Source organism: Akebia trifoliata, chromosome 10, assembly GCF_017979445.1.
Source record: "Akebia trifoliata isolate Shusen 1 chromosome 10, ASM1797944v1, whole genome shotgun sequence".
In the NCBI taxonomy this organism is placed as follows: Eukaryota; Viridiplantae; Streptophyta; class Magnoliopsida; order Ranunculales; family Lardizabalaceae; genus Akebia; species Akebia trifoliata.
This window is the reverse complement of record NC_141384.1, coordinates 16313839-16336824: the sequence shown is the minus strand read 5'-3', so window position 1 is coordinate 16336824 and position 22986 is coordinate 16313839. Positions and strand designations below refer to the sequence as shown.

General features: G+C 35.7%; 1 protein-coding gene across 2 annotated transcripts; it reads right to left on the bottom strand.

Moving 5' to 3' along the window:
* Positions 1–8538: 8538 nt before the first annotated feature.
* Positions 8539–21772, bottom strand: LOC147393194 (Glutaredoxin family protein). Of its 2 annotated transcripts, none has more exons than XM_086455448.1 (6): positions 21606–21772; positions 21413–21501; positions 20295–20527; positions 9640–9713; positions 8987–9085; positions 8539–8896 (listed from the first exon to the last, which is right to left on the bottom strand). In XM_086455448.1, exons 1-6 carry the CDS (start codon positions 21718–21720, stop codon positions 8820–8822), a joined length of 687 nt encoding a protein of 228 aa, XP_086311574.1. In that variant the 5' UTR covers positions 21721–21772; the 3' UTR covers positions 8539–8819. The 2 variants fall into 2 exon arrangements, with proteins under 2 accessions (XP_086311574.1, XP_086311575.1); XM_086455449.1 differs by having other exon boundaries at positions 20295–20521; positions 21606–21771.
* Positions 21773–22986: the final 1214 nt, after the last annotated feature.

Sequence of the window (22986 nt, the reverse complement as noted above, 5' to 3'; positions counted from 1 at the left end):
TTCTTCATTTTTTTTAGTTTCAGATCCAAAGCTTAGCGAGGTAAGTGTAGAAAACGAGTGAGAATCATCTGGTGGGTCATATAGACAACCAGAGTCTGTCACTTGGTGAGTATTGGGGTTATACCCCCTAGTAATGTCGATTTGTCAAAGAGTATTATAGATTTTGTTCTAAGCGATAGGACTTTTGTTAGAGAGAAGAAATTTTTGTATAATCCCGTATATAAATTTATTTTTCTGTACTCTGATCTATCGTACGTTATTAGATGTATATAGGCTTCCGCTAGTATTATATTTTTATATGTATATATGCAGGATTGTATGTCATTTATCATGTGCAGGTTGAATGTCTTGGAATGCTAACATAAACAGAGGAGACCATGTCAAAATTTTGAGGTGCCACCTAGTACCTCGAAATCTGACATGGGGATTTGTGTTAGCGTTTGGGCGGGCCACCACAACTATAACTGATATTATCTTTTACCTCATTATGAACTTGACCCTCTGGTATAAAGAAGACGGTACTGCCCCTGCAATCCATGGCTTCCCTAATAGAAGATTGAACGTTGTTGGTATGTCTATGAATTTAAAGATAACTTTAAAAGTACACGGGCCGATAGTGACTGGCAAATCAATTTCTCTGAGAGAGTCCCTCCTTGAGTTATCGAATCCTCTAACGACCTTGTTGTTAGGCTTGACGTGAGAACATTCCGCATACAACTTGCGGAAGATCTCTAGAGGGCAAACATTTAAAGCTGAGCCGTTATCGATTAGCATTATAATGACCATCATGCCTTTACACATAACCATGATGTTTAGTGGTTCAATAAGTTCACTTTCCGTGAAGACAATCAGGTTGGGAGCCATGATTTGTCCCACTATCTGCTCTAATTGTGTAGGTGAAGTAGTTGCTAGTACATGTGACTTACCCAAGACTTTTAAAAGTGCCTGTTGATGTTCTTCTGAGTTTTGCAGCAGACCCAAGATATTGATGTGTGTCGGGGTCTTGTTCAGTTGTTCCATTATAACTCACTCTTGCGTATGAGTTTAATGAAATCTGATGCTTATTTGTCTATCGTTTTATGTGTTTTTCCTTGTCCTGCCTTGTCTTCCTCAAATATTTTATCTTTCCCTTTCTCCTTTATTTTTTCCTCATTCTCTTCTACCACTTCTTCTTTCTTTTTTTCGACCCTTATTGCATTTCCCAGTATCCTATGGCATGCCCAAATCTTGGTCATGTGACCAATATCTACTACCATAGATTTCTTCATTGTTTTTACCCATGTTGAAGTGACAATGCTTATCTCATAGCTTCAGAGGACTATCTAGTTGGAACTGTATGGTTATTGGGGATGGTTCGGATTTTACATGGAGGATAAGTGGTGGTGGTTCTGATGAAGGTGTAATAGTAGTTTGAGTGAGAATTGAATAGACGTAAAGAACAACTAGTGATAGTCACGAGGATGAAGCATATGATATGTGAAGAGGTGGGCGAGGAAATGAGTTCTAAGGGTTGGGAGATGCGTATGGAATGATGAGTGGAGAGTGTATGGTTATTGGGGATGGTTCAAGTTTTACATGGAGGATGAGTGGTTGTGGTTCTGATAAAGGTGTGGTAGTAGTTTGAGTGGGAATTGAAGGGGCATAAAGAACAACTAGTAGTAGTCGCGAGGATGAAGTATATGGTATGTGAAGAGGTGGGCAAGAAAATGAGTTCTGAGGGTTTGGAGATGCGTATAGAATGATGAGTTGAGGTCGGATAGTGGAACTTGTAAATTGGTCATCGGAGTAGATGGTCAAGCTAAATACCCTGAGTAGTAATTGAGTGGAGTTCACGGTGTATTGAGGGAGAGTGTTAACAGTTGGTATTGCTAGGTTTTTTGTTAGGTGGACTCTAACTTTTGATCCTATAGGAGCTATCAGCACTGAAGGGTTGAAGTCAGATTCCTTTCTTACAACTATGTTCACTACGGATCCATTACCTTCTCCGTTATAGGCAGGCAGAGGGCTCTGATTGATGTTTTGTTGTGGAGCTTGGTTTGTTTGACCATCCAATATAATGGCCTTCCTATCAACCAGATTCTGTACTTGGTGCTTAAGCTGCCAACACTGATCAGTGAAGTGTCATGGTGCACCCATATGGAACTCATAGAAAAGGTTGGGATTGTACCCCAGTCCTTTAACAGCTTCTGAGTTCGGTGGTCGCTTAGTGAGGTACTCTTCCTGGAGTAATGATGAAAGTAGTTCCAACAATGTCATTAGTAGCCTGGTGAATACCCCATTGATCCTGTTAGGTCTTGCTTGCTGGTTCTGACCGAACTACAGAGTTTGCTATATTGGAATAAGTTGTCAAAGAATCATCTAGAAGGGATTTTGTGGCGCTAGAGCCCAGGCTGCTCGAGGTACTGGCATCCAAGGAACTTGAGGTGCTTGTTGCTTTTGAACCAATGCCTGAATAAAGAAAGGTTGGCTAGGTTGTACGTTGTTCACTTGAGTCTCCTCTATTTTCTTGACCAAAGACACTAATTATTTTCTGCCAATGTTCCTACTGCTGCGCTTAGAGCTGTGAAATTAAATATTAGACCGGTTCAGATTCCATCATCGACCCAGTCTGCTAATTAAACCAAATTGGAGAAAGTACCCGTGGTATGCCCCACCAGATGGGTGTAGAATGAATGCCCCAATATAGAGATAAACATCGTGTTCATTTCTTATTTGGTTAAGGCTAGCCTTACTTGGGAGGCTGATTCTCGCCACCTTTAGGCGTATTCCTTCACCGTTTCCTCGTCATCTTTGCCATGTCGTTACGATCCAAACCAACATCTGTGCTAAACCTGTAGTTGTGCCAAAACATTTCAGCCAAGTCCTGCCAGTTTTTTATGAGTGTATGATCCAGTCCTAAGAACCATTTGAAGAATGACCCAATCAGATTCTTTTGAAATAATTGTACTAATAATCTGTCATCCTCGCCATATTAGCACATTGACCCACAGTACAATTGGCCTGAGGCCCGATTTATCTTACTCAATACCTCCCTGAGGAAGGGAGAGAGAGGGAAACTAAGGCCAACATTAATTTGGTTGGCGTAGACCATAATCTCCCCCTTGACAACATTCACCAGGGTCCTTGCATACCTGAATAAACACAAATGCAGGGATATAGTCCCTTCCGAAGTTGGGTCATGTTAACAGTCATTCAGAAATCATGTTTGTAGAAAAGAGAAAAAGATTACCTCAACCTGAAAGAGGTAAAAAGGATGGTAAAGTAGAAAGAATAAAAGAGAAAGAGTTTCATAAAATGCAGCGACATGAGATCACAAAGAACAATAGCACAGTAAGAGGAAGAATGAGCACTAAGTCTCCTATTTATAAAAGAAAGTAAATGAGTATGTATGCCTGAGAAAATAGCCTAATCCAACCTAAACGTCACAGTTTGGGGGTAGTGCCGATGATAGTGGGGCATGTGGATGGACACAGATGAAGGTCTATTCGTCTTAGCCGTCAGAAATGATTTGCAACGACATTGCATTAAATTGTTTGATTCATTAAGAGTAAAGGTAATTATGGAGAATCAAGGCAGCTAATAAGAAAGAGGTTATGTGTCTCGAGAAGACAGTGAGACTTCGCATCTCTTTGAGATGGGATAATCGTAGAGGAAAATAACCAATCAATTATCTAGATCATACACGTATCCAGGCCAGTTGAGTGGTACCATGCGCAGATTAGCATGCAGGCACTACCCAGCAGTAGGGTAGGTCAAAATAGAGATCTCCCTAGTCTTACTAGAAGGACAGCATAGCACCGAATAATACTTGGTCTGTCAAGTAGGGCAAACCTGATCAAAGAATACCCGTAATCCTAATATGCGCACCTCAAGCCCAGAGATCTCCCTAGTATAGTATATCCAATCTAGAAGATCCCCATTCTATTAAAGGATCCAAAGAATCAGGGATTCCTCGGGATCACCCCCAATGAGAAGGGGAAACCTAAATTCGCAAGAAGGATCTATAAATAACACGATTAGCACAGAGGAAGGGAGCTTTTTGGTGGATTGGAGGTCTAAACAGTTGATTAAATTATTTATCTGCTTTTCTAACTTGAGCGTTGAAAAAATTTTGGCATGTACAACGCCGACATAAGAGGTGAAAGGATTGACTTCAGACTTATGAAGCAGAGTCCATCAGTACCATTCACCGAATTCTAACCACACAAGCATTCATGTCAATAATGTGGGAAACAATTTCAGTTTTAATGTCACTCCAACAGGACTCTTATTATTATAATGAGAGAAGGCGGAGTAGAAGATCTTTACATTTAAACTTTCTATAATCAAAGGTCATTTTGATATATAAAAAAAACCAATAAAATTGCAACACACCACTTTAGAATCACGTGGGTTAGTTTTTAAAAGTATCTTTTTTATTATGTAATATTCACAATCCTTTTAATCAACATCTTAAATGACAGATAAACCCTTTTGAAACATGTGCGTTCCCACGTACCACCTTCTACTTATAAAATAAAAGAAGTTATTTTTTTTTTGTCCTCCACAAAAATATATCGCATAACTGAATAACTCGACCAAGTTTGTAACCCGACTTGCTGCATTTTTCAAAGACCCAACCAGTTTAATGAGTTGATTTTTCGCTGGATTTTTTGGTCATCTCGATGAGTTTTAAGTCAACTCTCTCTCTCTCCATCGAGTTTTGCTACCTAGGGTATCGATGGAGGTGCTTTGCTGAAACTTGGAAGTAGCCCTCACTACCTCATGTAATGCACATATGCTTGGTTTCCTTCATTTAAAATTTTAAATGGAATCACATTAGCAACAGAACCCTTATATGTTTACCTCGAACACCTCAACGATAATTTTAATAGTAAGTTCTTCCTCCTCCTAGCTGGGTAACCAGTGTGGTACCTGTCAAATGCCCTCCCTAGTGTGCTCTATTATTCTATTAAGTAATCAGTTCGATTCAGTTATGCTAAGCTGGGCTTCTAAGCACCTTAGGTACTGATTAGCTTTGTTGAAATACTGTCCTAACTTACTTTCCAATCCCTTAGATTATGCCACGTAGTAGGACGTAGATATATCCTATACAATGTCCTTGATCATTGCTCCTCTACTTGATTTCCAATGTCTTGATCAAACAACCTTTGAATTCGTTCTTCGCGTATTGATCTTTAGGGCATGAAAAAATCATTTTACAGTTGAATTGCTTAAAATGCTAAGCTGATAGACTCCAATCCATAAGTGAAAGTACAAATAGAATATCTACCAGTCTAGAGGATAGACAGGAATGAAATTACTAAACCCCCAAGGTACCATTTGTAAAGAAATTGCTCCATCAACAGTATAGATAGAAAAACATAGATGAAAGAATACAAAGAAACAATGAGATTTACATGATTCCCACAAGACTGAGAGACGGTCAAGAATCCACACCGATTCCATCACAAAGAGAAAACTCTCTATAGGAAATATACCCTCTCACCAAATAAAGAGAAAAATATATGCCACCCAAAAAAGTAACTAGGATTTTACAATTCGAGCGCAATAGATGTAGCACTTGTTCCCATAACACCATACCATTTTCGTTGTGCCTACCAATCTAAACATTGCACAAGAATTTTTGGGAACTTGTTCCCAAGAGTGTATCGAAAGATAGCAACCAAACACTCATCAGGCCAATAATAACGGACAAGTCAAATCAGACGTATTTTGAATAGGAGCCCTTAAAACCACATATGGAGAAATTAGTGATACCCCGGTGCGAAATGCAAGATGAGGTCTGTCCCATTTGACTTTCGTTAACTTGATCAAATCATTAAACAGTTTTTTGTTAACTAAAAGTGTGAAATGATCGTAATACCCTCATTTAAGTAAAATTACCAAAATATTCTTCATTCAAACAAAACCTAATGAAGATCAAATCCCTAGGAAAAACAAATTAAAATTTGGAATGCCTAAATCTAACGAATTGACCATAGCATCTAAATCCTAACCCTCGGTTGAATAGAGACTCACAGTTGAATCTTTTCAATGGAGATCGAGTGGTTGGATTTCTTCATTCCAAGATTTTATGATGATGCTGCCATTAACGACTCGTGTAAGTTGCGGAGAGATCTAATTAGATCTGATATTCAAGTTGGCAAAGAGTCTGACTAGCCTAACTAAGGATTGAGGTCCTAGGGCTCAACATGTGCAATCCAAAAACAAGATCCAATGCTTCAAGGTTGTAAGAGGATAAAATTCTATGAACTTCAACAAAAGTAAAATCCCAAAAATAATTATTTTTCATTGTTGAATTTCCATTTAAGTTTGGTAGCTGTCCATTTTCAAAACCTTGGATCAAGTTCAAAAAAAATTGTTTTTCTATTTTTTTTTTTTCTTTTTTTGGATTTGAGTTTTTCAAAGCAAATTAAAGAGTTGTGGAGTTGGATGGCTGAGGTGGTAATCCATTTAAGCAAGACAAACCTTAGAAATGCTCATTCTTTACTAAGTTACTTAGGAAAATGTTTCTCTTTGGGGAGGGTGAAAGAGTCATGATCTGAACGGTGTCTTGTTCCTATATCAAGTCCGGTTTCTACGTGGTATGTTTTGTTTTGATTTAAAATCCATAGGGCTTGGTGGAGGGTGGAGGGTGGAGAACAATCCTTAATTTATACTCCATAAAGATAAATATCAAAGCCCTTGTAAAGAGGTTGAGAACAATCCTTGATGAAATCATGTCACCTTACTAAGAGTTTCCTCCTCAATCACAAAAGACAGGTGGTACCAAACAATGTGGTACGTGCCCATGATGTTCTTAACAGTGCTCTTAAACTGGAAAAAAGGGAAGTCCTCGTATTCATTAAATCGGATATGTCTAATGCCTATGATAGAGTGGAATGGAAATCCCTATTAGAAACAGTTTCTATGAACAATGGTAGCGCTTAATTGAACAAAGCATATTAACTGTATTATCCTCTTAAAAAAGAACCGTCTTTTCAGCTACTTTCCCTGGTTCTGCTGCTCTACACAATGGATCGGATGAGATCACATATATATCCCTACAACACAATATAGGTCATCGAAAGGAATTCAGACGCCCCACCAAAGCAGAAAGCCAACATCTTACAGAAAATGGATTCCTATTCGAAGAGTACATAACCATATAGATAAGCTCACGCTAACTCGTCCATTTGGGATCCAATTCGAGATTTTCCTTGCAAGATATCGGGAAGGTAACTTTTGAATGAGACCCCAATAGGAATTTTCTATAAATCATCTCCACGCCTCTTCATTATCATAGCAGAAGCCCTAACCAGACCCCTAATAGAGGTGAAAGAGAATATTCATGACGACACCCTTGTCTCCCACCTCACGCTCACTTGGAGTTTGGAAGAAAAATACCTAGGGACCCCTATGTCCATTGGTAAGACCAAACGCATAGCTTCTTACTCCAACAAACTTAAAGGATGAAGAAGAAAATTCATGCATAGCTTTTTAGAAGTAAGAACACAATAGATAGAATCTCCAAGAAACTTGAAGACAGGAGAACAAAATTCATGCCCCATGCAGATAGAGCTGTGCGACTCCAGCCATTCTTTCTTATGTGATGTCTTGCTTTGCATTTCAGAAGTCCTAAATGATCAAATAAAAAAGACAACTCTGGTACCAAAATTCTATCCACACAATTAATTAGGATAAAATATATGTAGACTGAAACAACTTGTTAAGACGACTAGGAAGTTCCCCATTTCAACCTTTTGTTCCAGTCAAAAATGGCTTGCAATATGATTCAAAACCACCAATCACTTTGGACCCAAACTCTTAAACGCGAAATATTTCAATCATCTCAACCCATTTTGTGCAGTAATTTAAAATGATGGATAATGGTGTTCGAAATCGAAGGGCCTCAATGTTATTAAACAACAATTTGGTACATGGAGAATAGGTAATGGCGAAGTTAGGGTGTGAGAAGATAATTGGGTTCCGGAATGAAATAGAAACCAACTTTTATCAAATGTGAATCAAGAAACCATGGTTACTACAGAAAATTGGAGAGAGAAAAATGCTGACAGGTTAGAGATATATATATATATAATACTCCACTGGTTGTCAAATACTGACAAGTTAAAAGAACGAGTCATGGCGGAGGGATTGATGGCACAGCAAGATTGCTGTCATAACAGCACCCTCCAGAATCCCTTAGGTGCGTGCCTAAATCCTTAATTGGTGTGTAATATATATATAATATTACTAATTAATCAGCTAAAAAAAAAAAAAAAAAAAAAAAAAAGTAAAGTAAAGTTAGTGCGGCAATGTAAGTTATCTTATTTATTTATTTATTTATGGTCTTCCCAAAACATGTGACAAAAAGAAAAAGTGCACAACCGGATTCTATGTCAGAAACAAGTGAAGTGTATGGCTATCCCAATAACAAAATTTGAAAAATGGTGGCGATGGTGATTATACCACGACTTTGTTACTTGTTTGTCACTTAACCTTCAAATACCTCCGACCACTTGGATCCATTACCACACAAAAGCAACACAATAATTAGTCCACAAGTTATTTCTTCCTTATCACGGAAACATCTTAAACAACAATTTCAAGCTAGGTCATAAAATTCTTACTGGAACTGTTGAAGAAAAGGGAAAGTAGAAGAAAATCTGAAGCCAATATAAGCAACTGAGAACGTCGAAATAAAGTAAAAAGGAAATGTCAACTAAAAAACATTCTAGGACCAAAGGATACAGTCCCACATGTTTGATATCCCTACCGAACCCGATAAGCTCCAAGTTACTCTGGCAACTGGAACTAAGTCTCACATTCTTGTTTCAGAGATCATTCTTCACATCCTTCGCAACACCAAGAATCTTAGCCAACTTTCCACTTTCATAAGCTTCAACAGTATCTGATATTTAGATAAAAATGAGCTAAAAGGTTAATGTCTTGCTAAAACAAATGTTTACTTTGAAGAAAAGCATGATGATGAGTAAATTACCATCTGAGCCACCTATGTGCTTTCCATTCACGAACACCTGAGGTACAGTACTCCTCCCAACAATCTCACTCAAGGCATCCTGGATACCCCATCCATCCTCTGTGGACACATGAAAGCAGACCCTTTTCAATATATTTTTATATGGATATATTCCAAGTGTAAGAAAAGTTGATGGAGATGGCTTTGTGAAGGAGCATTGAAGCTCCATGGGGATAGAGATATGTTTGAGAAGGTTGTCTTATCTACCCTCACTAGATTGGAAGTCATTATGGGCATCTCAAATGATTAACCCAAGATGCAATTTCAAGCATTATGGTGAAAAAATTATTAAGCTTCTGTTACAGTTAAATGTGTAACAAAATCTGTCTCTCACAGCTCCCTAGGCAATGAAAATAGAACATGGGCCATACAGGTAACCAAAATTCGTTAAGAACACATTTATACAACTGGACAACAAGTTGGTCAGTCTATTTCTGCATTCATCTTAATTTTCCTTTCCTCGTGAACCTACGATTTTGGTGACAAATTCCTGAGATTGCTCAAACTAAGGTATTGAAACGTGTTAAATGATGCAGGGAACACAATATAAACCCTGTCTTTCAGTTGAAACAAAAGTTCTTTTTGCAGTTATATCAAGGTAATCGCAAATAAACCTCTCTGGTCTAGCTCAATGACATGTGGTGCCTGGTTCAACTCTTTGAAAACAGCTTTGGCCCTCTTACAATATCTGCACAATACACAATTAATGGTGAGAAACATTTCTGAATGGGATCCAACTCAAAGTCTAGACATAAGTATATTAAAAAATTCTTCCTTTTTAGACTGAATTTTCAATTATGTTCTAGATATGTAAATTACCAAATCTGGTAATAATGTATCAAAGTTTTGCAAGTTAATATGGAAACCCTAGACTTGGGCATAATTGGTTCAACATGTACACAAACATGTTTGGAATGTGAAAATAACCAAAGAATGCAAGAAGTGAAGAGGTGGAGAAGGAAAAAGGTGTTCATGTTTACTCTTCATCCCAAGTGCACTTAATTTTCAGATCCCCCATTTATGTTTTGTTGATGACTTCAAGGTATTTTATAGGCGAAATATTGTTTCAGCTCCCACACTTGGTGAGACTTAAAATATGTTTGCAGGGTTAGCACGCTGGAAGCGAATCTCAAGAAAAATAAAGCCTATAGTGCAGGTATACCGTCCTTTACCAGGGAGATTATTCATGACATTCTCAATTTCAAAGAAGAGGTATTTCTCGTGAAATATCTGGGGCTTTGGTTCATGCTTGCTCCACCATCATCGACAATGTCCTTTTTGGCATACAATCCGGAAGGGAAAGCTCCTATTTTATGTAGGGTAGGCTGAAGCCTTGTTTATTGGATTAACTGTTTCACCTTCCCAGGGAAGGTTTTTTGCCAAATTTCTTTGGTCTAGGACAAAGCTCCCAAGGAAATTCCATCCTATTAGATGGAGCCGAGTGGGCTCTCCAAAGGAAGTCTTGGGCTCAGGAATCTCTGAATAAGGATCAAAAGCAGCAAATCATTTGCCATGTTTAGACCATTGCTAGAAAAAATACTCTTTGGGCGAATTGGGTCTGACGCAATTTAATGAGAAACTAAGTCTTTTGGAAACAGTTCTTGTTCATGGTGAGAAATATTGGCTTTAAAAGGTGGCCTAAAAATGCAAGATAGGTTCACTTCTATGGGCATCCTTAACCAATCAAATTATTTCTTTTGTTGGGCTGCCCGGGAAAGTGAAACTCATTTTCATAGGGTGTTGGTTTGCTCAGTTCATATGGAAGGAAATAATTCGCCTTTCAGGCTAAAACAGAATCTTTGGTGAAATTTGTGAGCGCATAGTCTCCAATGATCCATTGAACATGGGATCCAACTTAGAGAAAAGTTCCTAATTCACTTCATATGAAGGACTTCTGCTTGATATGGAAGCTACAAGCAAAGGAGGATGCTAATCATTGGGTGTACACTAGACTATAAATACTTTTTGTCTTAGTATGCTCTGGTTGGTGTCTGCCTAACCCCTGCTTTCTTTTTCGCTGATCAATTAAAAAAACACAGGAATTAAATGTATAAAGAGGGTATATCCCCAAGCTTACAAAACACGAAATAAAGTAAGACCATCCCTTTTTGTTTAGAGCCTTCTTTGCTTCGATGGGCATCAAAAGTAAAGAATCTACTACTAGAGATTTTTCTAAAATGGGAAGCATAATTTGCCAAAGCAGAAATGACTATTTTATCTCTCAACAAAAATTAGAAATAATCACTTCAGGGTATTTCCGACCATCCATTCTTACTAGTCCTTCCTCTCTATAGGCATCACAACAAAGTTGCATTCCACGTACTTTATCTTAGCATTACTTATTCCAAAGCCTTTTAATACCAAAGCAGTACTCCAGAGCTTTAGTTTTGTGATGACTCACTCTCCGGTCTCATCAACTAACAGTATGTGATTTGCACATGACATACACTAGGGACCAACTCTTGAATATGAGCAGTTACTTTATTTATAACTATAACAAACAAACATAAGACTCAAGCCGACCCCTGATGTAATTGGGAACGCATTTTTTTCCACTGTTCATTTCACACTAGCAACATGTGAAGCAAGAAACATGCCTATACGATGAGTGTCATAGAGATGGGTATGTTGAGATAAATGAGTGAAAAGACTGGGAAAGACAAACTAGAAATAATCACATCTAAGAAAATCTACAAGCAAAATCAACAAGAAATTACAAAAAATATATATATATATATATATAGATTAGTGAAAAGACTGGGAAAGACATACTAGAAATAATCACATCAAGAGAATCTACATGCAACAACAGGATCTTTTTTGTTTTGAAAGGTAAATAAAGACGTTTTTTGCAATTCCAATGAAGACCAATGATGGAACCACATGGGTGTGGTTTAATGCTTGTCAATACCGTAAAATGGAGAGGATGAATTGAAAAATAACATGGATCGATGTAGTGAAAAAGAATTGAAGACAAAGCTTAACAAAAGATATATCTCTAAATAGAATTGAATGGAGGAATAGGATTCACATTATTGAGTCTCGACAATTAATTTTTTGGACAAGGCATGAGGTGAATATGAAGAAATACATAAAAATAGGGAAAAATAATAAATATACAAAGGGCAACAAACCTATCCATATATGACATATCTTAAGCATACTAGAATGCAGATTAGGAACCCTACCAATTAAGATTTCTATTAAAGGGACATCATCATCGAAGGATCATTCCAAAGCCATGTCTACTGTTATTGCAAGTGTGTTCACATCCACTCTTTTGTTTTTTGCTAAGCAAACAAGGGTTATTCGTCAGGAGATGAAAGTGGGGATCAACACTCCACACGCCTCAATCCACATACTTTGGATCTTCCTCATGCTTAACCTGTTCTTAGTTTTATTGCCAATTGGTGGCTACTACTAAATTTTCATGTATCCATTCAGTACTAATTTTATCTTTATTAGTCTTTCCACTCTTCATCCTCATCTATGTTACACTCAATCTATTAATATGTGCTTCTTTATCACCCAACATTCAAAACTCCATAAAGCCTAGTGGTTCTTACTGTTGTCTTACATAATTTTCATTTTAATGTTAATTTGACTGGGGGATTCCTAGATCACGTAGAGCTGTAGTAGGACACCTCTATTTTAACCATCCATCTCTAAGAGCGACAAGTACAAAATATAGTAAATATTAAATAAAAAAGAGACAAAAGTGCAATCCAACATATTAGGCTATTTGGTGTGGAGACACTGTGTGGCACGTGAGTGGTCCCATCACCAAGACAAGTGAGAAATATCATCAATCAGTTCACAAGGTGTAATAAAAATACAAATAAGGGGAATGCACTAGTGATGGATTGGCTGGCTTAGATCTAATAGGGCTGATTGGTTAAGTGGGAGTGTGATGAAGGGCCATCTTTGGTGATGTTATACTAGGCTGGAGACTTATAGATTTTTAAAGAGTGGATTTGGATACTTATGTTAGAATCTAGTCTCACACGGTTTTGATTCCATAACAGAATGCCAGTCTTGAAGCCCTTGCTAAGAACCAAAATCTAAATTTTTGTTTCATTCCTAAATCTTGTTCCTGTGTTTTTCACTCTTTTCAGACATTTCTATTTTCTATAATTATTGTTGGCATTTTTTGTCTATTTTCAACATTTAAAAGCTCTGTGGCAAGTTCTCCAAGTTTTCAAACATCAAACTAGCTGAAAAGTAATGTATATAAGTTTGTGGAAAACTGTGATCGGGCTAAGAAGAAAGGGGAAAAAATGGTAGGAAACAACATAGCAATATAAACAAGCTAGAAATTTAAAAGTCTCTTGTTGTTCAGTCTCACACATGGACAGATATAACATGGAATTTATGAATAACTAAATTAGGCTCACGAAAACTAAGACATGTTTGTTTTGGTTTTATAAAATATCCAAAAATACCCATTTTTGTGTGTTAGCTCACCCATATGCAAACAAGTGTTGTGCCCAAGGTTTAAAATCTCAGTTCAATGTAATGTTTCAGTTCAGAGAAAAACCAACAAGATCTTAACCACAACATTCTTGAAACATTCAATGTTGATGGGGACATCGTGAAACCACACAGAATTTACCAGATGAGCTGGAGACCATTAGCACTTTGGATAGATGATTTAGTAGCATTAGCGTCTAGTTTAGTTAGTTTGGTGTTTAGTATAATTTTTTGGAGTTTTATTAGAGTATTGGGCTTTTTTGTGCTTAGTGGACCTTAATGTTTTTGTTTTTTTTTTTTTATTAATGGGTGGACACACTCACTTTAATTAAGTGGGTCACTTCTTTTTATTATTAAAAAGTTTTGGGCACAATAGGGGTATTTTGGTCCTTTTATATTATTTTAGTTAAATTAGAATTTGAACTATTATAGGATTAGGATTTGAGTTATTATAAAAGGCTTCTTTACTGTAAATTTTCACTAATGATGGATGTTATGAATGAAGAAAAGAGATTTTATCAGTTTTGTCCATATTTGGATCATGGTGTGAGACCATTCTTAGTGTGATACCAGGGTACCATCTACTTTCTCTATCTACCTCTCTAAAAATCTGTAAGGGCTTTTCTTTTCTCTTCTTATTTCATATTTTCATAGATTTAAACTGATCAGATCTGCCACAAATACTATGCGTACTAATCCTAATTTCAACCCTTTGATTCCATCAGTTTTTCCCCCAAAACAAAAAGATCCAATCATTAAATTTTTAAATAAAACTATAATATTGGGAATGACTGCCCTTATACCCCTAGCCAAACCCTCTTTTGTCCTAAGAAACGAATCAGACAGTCTGAAACCAAAATTTTAACCCTAGATTACCTCTAATCCTAATTTATTTTGATTTTTACCCTGCTGAAATTGATTTTAACCAAAACTCTTGTGCAACCCTCCTAAATCTTTCAAAACCTACCTCAACATCATCCCATAAACCTAAACCCCTATTACATCAATCCTACACTTCATTTTCCTTACTTTAACTATACTCTTGGAATTATTATTTTTTTATAGGTATGCTTGATTAGTATAGGTAATATGGTTAGTAGTTAGCATAAGAAGTATGGGTCCAAGGGGGTTTGAACCTAGGACATGGGAACAACCCTCCACACGTCTTACCATTTATCTAAGTGGCATCTCTTAATATGGGAATTTCTCCCTAGAGATAACAAAACGTGTCTTGTTGTTGCTATCTTAAGATAAAATTGATACCTATTGATTACATTTTTGGACATTGACCATCCCTGTTTTTTTTTTTTTTTTTTTTTTTTTTTGATTAGTTAAAATTTTATTAGAAAAGATGGGGATGAGAAGTCCCATAGTATAATAAGAAATAGAAGAGTACAAATCAAAGACAAAAACCATAAAGAAAAGCTGCTGCTCTCCTAAATTACAAACAAGATCCCATAACAAAACGTACCTTGAAACCCTTGATTGGGTTTAAGAAGCTTCCCATTGATACTAGATTAATACCCTAGGCTAATTGAAGTTCTAACTTCCTTTAGGATCCGTTGATTTAATGTTAGGGAGTAGCACCGCACGATGGTGATGGACCTAAATCTATTCACTAACTATTTGTTAGGTTTTTCTAAATTTGTGGAAGTTTTAGATCATAATAGTTTTTATTTCAGCAATTAATTTTTTGATCTCACGTCATCATTTTATGATTACTTAATCCTGCCTCAAATGATTTAGAGTACGTTTTATTTTGGTCTCAGCCAAAATCGAAATCTATTGCCAAAACATTCCAAACTGGCACCATACTTTGACCCATGGGGAGTGTTAAGAGTTATTTATTTATTAGTTGGGCCCACATCTTCACTAAGTGTAAGTGGGTCCCACATGCTTTTATATATAATATAAGTAGAGAAGGGGAGGAGGGTCCAAACTAATTCAAGTTTGACCCTCTCTCTCCTCTCCATCTCTCCTTGTTTCTTCTATTCTTTTTCTCTTGTGGATTGATTCTTGGTCTCCAACTGTATTATATATGTAAATCCACTGGAAAATACCATGAATCATCTCCCTATTCATTGTGACTTCGTCCATAAGGTTTGGATCCTTTTTTTTATCTATTTCAGATGTCATGATTTTTTCTTAGCTCAACTCTTCCTTTATCTCAATGCTATGAACCGCAGTAGTAGTGGACAAGAAGAGGATTCTTTGGAAACTAACGCCCTTTGTGGTTAGTTAGGACTTATGGAAGGACAGGAGCAAAAGTACTTTTGAAGGGAATGAGAAATCTTTGTGGGGAAGCATTATTTGTATCTTGGGTTTTGTGTTCAATTGATGTAAGTTGTTTAAAGAAATGGAGAATTTATTGTTGTTTTTTTTAGAATCTTCTCTATAGATGGGACTTGATTTGTGAAAGCAATGTTTAATCTTGTTGTCTTCTTGTCGTAACAGAAGCATGTGAATCAATAGATTCAATAGATAAAAAAAGCAATAGCTTGAAAAAGATAAAACAAAGAGCTAGAAATTATTTAATTAAGTAATTAAGAGGGAAAAGAGAATTGAATTGATATTTGTTGTTAAAATTCGTTTTTGAAGCTTCTTACATAGATAACTCTATCATAACAACTTAGAATCCTTCAAAAATACTAAGAAGTAACTTTCCTAATCTATCTATAACATAATAGCAACTTTCTAAACCTATTATAACTCAATTTGGACACTTTTAAGAACTTCTAATTATAGCCTAAACAATAAAAACGAATTTAGACAAAATTTGAAACTACCAAAGTATAGTACTCCAAAAATAACTATAAAATAGAAATCCAACTAGAATTAGAAAATAGAAATAAATCCTACTAGAATTAGGAAACTACTTAAGACTAATTAGAATTATAGAGGAACTACATTAAGCATCAAGCATCAAGCCCCCGTTTTTGAAGAGAACTTGTCCCTGCGTTCAGCGCAATAAAGAAACTTCATCGAACAAGATAGTATTGTCTTCCAGTAAGTCCACACAACATAAGCATTATCGCTGTTTTTCTTGAGCATGCGGAGTGGACCTATCGTCTTCAACTTAGTCTTGTTATAAGTGCTCGTAGGAAAACAATCCTTACTAAGGTAGACCACCAAATCTCCTTATTCATAGGATTTGAAACGCCTATGCTTATACTCGAAGAAACGTTTCACATTAACCAATCAATCAAGGAAATCCTCGATGTGGAGAAGGTCATTGAATTATGGGTGTTAGTTACATATTTTGTCAATCCCGAGACTAATGTTAAGTGTCTAATCGATTTGCCATTGAAGACTTCGGTAAAGCTGCTCAACTGCACACACCTCGACAAAAAGCTCAAATGTTTGTGCACAAAGCCTAAAAGGTAATGAGACCACCTAAACCATTCCCCACCACTTAAATAATTGATAGGTCGACCCATATTGATTAGGAAAACTCTGTCCTCGACCCGTTCCTTGATCAGACCTTTTAGGAACCAAATTTGGTCATTTAGGAGACATTAGAAATTTGACCACCCTAAGACCATCCTCTTTCCTTAATGATTATTTGGAGACCTTATATAGGTAAAATCTACTACACCTCTAAACCCTTTCATCACTTCACTTCCCAAAAGCTTGTTTTGACCAAAAATGGCAAAAAGGGTATTTTGGTCATTTTACACAGTTATGCCATGGCCCACCCCTTGGTGGCAGTTTAGAGATATTATACATAGTAAAATGTATCAGATCCCCGAACGACGTGTCAATCCAACGTTTGAAAGTTATGGCCGAAATACCCCTCGATGGCATTTTGGTAATTTTCTAAAGGTGCTACCCTTAAAATTAACAATTTCATCGTTGGAACTTCAGGTGACACCTAGCGCCGTTGACAACAAGCAATAAATGGTTATATTTTTTACCGCTAAGCTTCAAAAACCTCCCAGATGTCTTTAAAACTCATTTTTGAGTTCATTAGGAGGTTGGATTGATCCCTAGAGAACTTGTGCTCTCCCCTCACCCATCTAGAAAGCATTTTCTAAATATTAGAAGGTCCAAACCTTAGTTGAAACCCCATTCAACCAATGCCCTTCCTTTGATTCGATCCCTTCTTCAAATTCCCTCAACCCTTGCACACATTAGCACATCTATTGGAGTAAGACGCTGACATTGAAGGAAGGAGTGAAGCACGAAAAGCCGAAGAGCTCGAAAGATTGATTGGAAGATCCAACCATCAAAAAGCTCTCGTGGACACAAGGACTCAAAAAATTCAAGATCGACATTTGCAAACCTTAAACAACCATCTTTTGTGGATCTTACCAAGAGTTTTGATACCACTTGGCCTAGCAGAAGCGTGTAAATCAATAGATTCAATTGATAAACAAGCAATAGCTTGTAGAAGATAAAGTAAAGAGCTAGAAATTAAGTAATTAAGAAAAAAAAGAGAATTGAATTGATATTTTTTATTAAAATTCGATTTTTTTTTTTTTTTTTTGATAACGAAGGGTATTTGGGCCAGCTTGCACGCATCCTGACTAGTCCCTACGCCCCACACCCAAGCTATGGCTGGTGCTTGCTTGGTCCAAGCCAGTGTGTGGCCACCACAAGAATATAATTGGTGGGATTCGAACTTGAAACCAACTAGGGAGCAAACCTAATGATACCCAAGTCTACCACTCAACAACTTAGAATCCTTCTAAAATACTAAAAAGTAACTTTCCTAATATATCTATAACATTTTAGCAACTTTCTAATCCTATTATAACTCAATTTAGATACTTCTAGGCACCTCTAATTATATCCTAAACAATAAAAACAAATTTAGATAATAAAAAAAAAAAAAAAAACTTGAAAACCAATTAGAAACTGACAAGGAATAGTACTCTAAAGTAACTATGCAATAAAAATCCTACCAAAACTAGAAAATAGAAATCCTGTGTACAAGAAAATAGAAATAAATTCTACTAAAATTAGGAAACGACTGAAGACTATAACTAGATTTGTGGATGTCCTACATCAGGTAGATGTCTTGCACCACTTCTCTTGAGAGGTTATTTTGCTTTCCCATTACTAAAATCTTCTTTTATTTATCTGGAAAAAAAAATTACTGAATAACTCGACTATCACTCTACAGCAAAAGAAATATCAATAAGATCAAGTAACGGTTAAGAGAAATTTTGAGAATTTGAAGTAGGAGAAATGACTTTTTTTTCCTAATTAGAATCGTACCACCATCACCAATATTATCTACCAATTGATATGCCACGAAAGCATTGTCCATTTGATATCATGACAAAACTATCTACTCAACAAACACAAACAACTTCAATTTTGTTCAACATCAAATGGAGTAGCAAGTAGAATTGAAAGAAATTTTTGGGAATTTGAAGTCGGGGAAACAAATTGTTTACAACTACAACTGTACCACTAGCATCATCTGGGTAGATCTAGATGCCAATTCTAAATTTCTACGATACCGAAAAATGGATAGATTGTTTATAGATTAGGGTTGCCAGATTTAACAAGAGCTGAAAAACTATCGTATATTTAATACAAAGGTTGGGACTTTTACTTATAATACTTGGAGTCTTCTTTGGTAGAGGAAGGTAACTCATAGAGTAACTTTTTATTAAGTGATGATGGGAACATCAAAGCTTGAAAAGTAATTTTTTTTTTTTTTTTTTTTTTTAATTTTCTGTTCTAGACCTTTATTTTTATGTTTTTAGGGCTTATTTTCATGTTTTATTAGCCAATGGAATTACTATAATGTTTGGGGTAGTTTGGTAATTTTATTATGTGTTTTATTTAAATTTATAAGAGTCAGAAATTGAGGATAAATAAAGTTACGAAAATTAGAATATTTATTGGGTATTTTAGTTCTATTAGGATTCTTAAAGAGATTTTCTTTATTTATAGATTGTATTAGGATTTTTTAATGAAAAGTTGTGAATGGAGTAAAAACAAATTACAAAATTTTTCATGTTTGAATGTTAGTGCATTCAACGTGGTAATAATACCATGAAAATCATTAGGGTAATTCCAAAGTAAATCTACCAATTTTTTCTTTTTAATCATATTTTTTTATCTCTATCTTCTTCTTTAATCTTTTTTTTTTTTTTTTTTCTTGTTTATCTATGAGAAATCAACCCATCCAAACCCTTCTTGAATCTTGTTAAAATTCTTGAATCTTGAATTTTAATTCTTGAAACCCCTTTTCCTCTACCCTTAATCATTTCCTATTTCTATTAACACTTACCCAAGTCCAACCAAGTACCCAGTAATTGAAAATTTTTGTATTTTACATATCAACATATGGCCATTGGGATTGTAGTTGTAATTGCAAAACATCAAAATTAAACCCCACAACTCAAATCCTTTTGGATTTACCGTATCGTAGCCCAAATTCCTAACCCAAATCCCAAATCAGATTCCCCTAATGCCCCTATTTCATCGTCGTGCATCATTAAGTGTATAAATTTTGGGTTAAACTCTAGATTTCAGGGTTCCTTAATCATTCGCAACTTTGATGTTACTTTTCATCATCATCATCAAAGCCATATCCCAAAACTCCAAGGTCAGCTAGATGATTCATGTTCCTCTACTCAATTATATCTAAAGTCATCTCTCTTTTGTTAATTCAAGTGTCCAAAAAATCACTCTCACCATTGAAACTATGATATTACATGCGAATCTCTAAATTGTTAAATTCTGACTTATGAATCCGTAAATTCTAGAAGTTATAATGCCACAAAAAAAATGAAAAAAAAAATAATAATGATGATAATGAGAAGGGACTCAGAAAAATTACGGGCAATAAGACTTGGAGAAAATGACAATATCATGGGAGGAGACGGTTTTCTTTACGAACGCGGCCTCAGGAGTAGAAGCCCTTGCAGATGAGTATGACGTAGTGCAAAGAGAAGCAACCATGATAGATATCACCAAAGGCATGCTTCCATTCATCATCATCCTCCTCCCTATCAAAGCCATTTCAATATCAGATCTCCTCTTTGATGTCACTGCTTTAATGCTCCTCTGTAACTACAAATTCACACAATCAGAAAACCTAATTTTGAGCTTTCCTTCAATTTTTTTTGTAGGAAAACACTGGATAGATAATAAAAGAAATGACTAGAGAACCCAAATTAGGGGAGAGGGGACCTCTTGAATCAGAAAATCAGCATGAACTAAAAAATAAATCTGATTGGATCATCTCAAGTTCTCAACCATTGAACTTTACATGCTTTGTGAACTCTATTTTTTAATAACGAGGGGTAGGGGTGAAATTCTTTTTGAATATTTTCATCATTGCAAGATAAACAAACAAATATTTTGTAAGAAATGACTTTAATTACGCTTTATTTTCCATGATTTTTTATATGCACTCTTACAAGCAATAGTCATAAAAATCTCCATTTTTTTTTCAAAAATTTGTAAAATCTCTGAATAAAGGACTAGCCAATTAAAACAGTGAATCGGCAAATTACTCCATGATCTATAAATTATTTGCAGAATATTGTAACATCTACACCCTCAAAAATGTTGTTCTCTTCAAAATTCAAATCTCGAAAACAACATAAGGGGGTTTGTAGGAAGGTTGAAGATGATTGGTTTTGGTAAGAAACTTTATCAAATTTACCCAAATTAACCGAATAGTTACCAAATTCGAACCTGGTCGCTATGCTACAAGGTTAAAAATAAATAAATAAGGTCTGCAGTTCATCACAGACAACGAGGCATTGGGGTTTGATGCGTTGCCCTAATCTCTCTGTGTCCACAAAGAACACGGTTTGGATCGGATCATGGTGTTTCAGGACCGATCAGATAATAATCAAATTAGCTAACTCAAACCCTAACCCTAACAATTACAAGCAAATCCAAAGCCTAAACCGGTATATAAGAAATAGAAATAAAAAAGGAAAAAACCTTAGATTGAGGGGAAATGTAGGAGATGCGACAGTTCAATTGAGAAGTAACGAAGAAAACGTTCGTGTTGTTGTCGAAACGTAGATTGTCTGATTCAAGAAATAACAGAGAAAGAGAAAGAGAGAGTCAGAAAAAATCATAGAAAGTTACAAATACGAAGAGAAGAGAACTGAAAAAGAAAAAGAGATCGTACTGTTGGAGAGGAATCGAAGAGGTGTATGTGTTGAGAAATTCCTCTTTGTTTGAGAGAGAATTGCAGATGAAGAAAAATTCACAGTCTTCGCTGTGGCGATTGTAAATGCTTCCATGGATTGGTGACTGCTGAGGAGAATAATGTCCTTTCACTCAATGTCATTCCGAATTCCGAAATCCATGTATCTCGTCTCGTCACAAACACAAACCGAGTTGTTGGAGACGAGTCATATTATCTAGAACGAGTCAAACTCTAGCAAGTTGCATTGAAACGCCCACACTACTACTCTTCATCCCATCAACTTTTCTTTTTTTTTATAAGCGTAAATTTTATTTAAGGAAAAGAGGTCATGGACCCTCCTTCCCCAATTATCCCTTTTTTTTTTTTTTAGTAATATACCTCATTAATTTTACCATTTTTTTTTCTTTAACGATAAAGAGAATGCATGTGTAATAAGTAAGATAAAACTCTAATCTATATAATAAAATACACCAGTGGACTCTATTCTTGTTATAATTTTTTGAGTATAAAAATTGAGACAAAGGAGTAAGGTCCACCCAACTCTATTTTATTTTCTTCCCTCTTCTACCCCCTTCAATTTTATTGTCTTTTTTCTCCTCATTTTTTTCAATGAAATCCCCATAGCATTATTATATTTCCTCTTTTACCCCTATTAATCTCAAAGATAATTTATTAGTACCTCAAAACACTGATTTATCTATATTTTTTTCAGGCATTTATCTCAGTTTTTATTCATATTTTGTTATGTTAAGTTAATAATTATTTTAAGATTCAAAATATCATATTGCATGTTCTACCATGTTAAATAAGTTTATTTACATGAATTAATTGTATTTGTCAGAAAACCTGATTATGCACGTGTTCATTATGCAGGTAAAAGTTCAAATCATCAAATTTGGATACCTAAAATCAAGAATCGACTTTGCATTACCATCTAGAGGACCAAAGAAGCAAACCAGCAAAATCTCAGAACCTAAGGAGCTAATTCCACCGCGTTGCGGTGAGCTCTAGTTGGTGAAATTAACTTGGAACGCCTAATTTTTTGTATGTTACTCCCTCACATGCACCTAAATGCAATGTTGATGGCGGTTTGAAATGGATTTTTCCATATTCTTGTATTTCTATAAATATAATATTTTCCCAATGAGGAAAAGCTCATCTTCCTTTAACCCAAGGCCTTTGGGCTTTTCTTTTGTAATTTTTATTTGTATCTTAAGTTTTTTCTTTTTAAATTTCTATAATTTTATGAGAAAGAGAGAACAAGAGAGTGTAACTTTGGTTCGACATGAATACAAGTATTGGTTCTATGACTTCTTCTCGTTTTCTTGTCATAGCCATGGGTTAGAACTTCATCCATTAG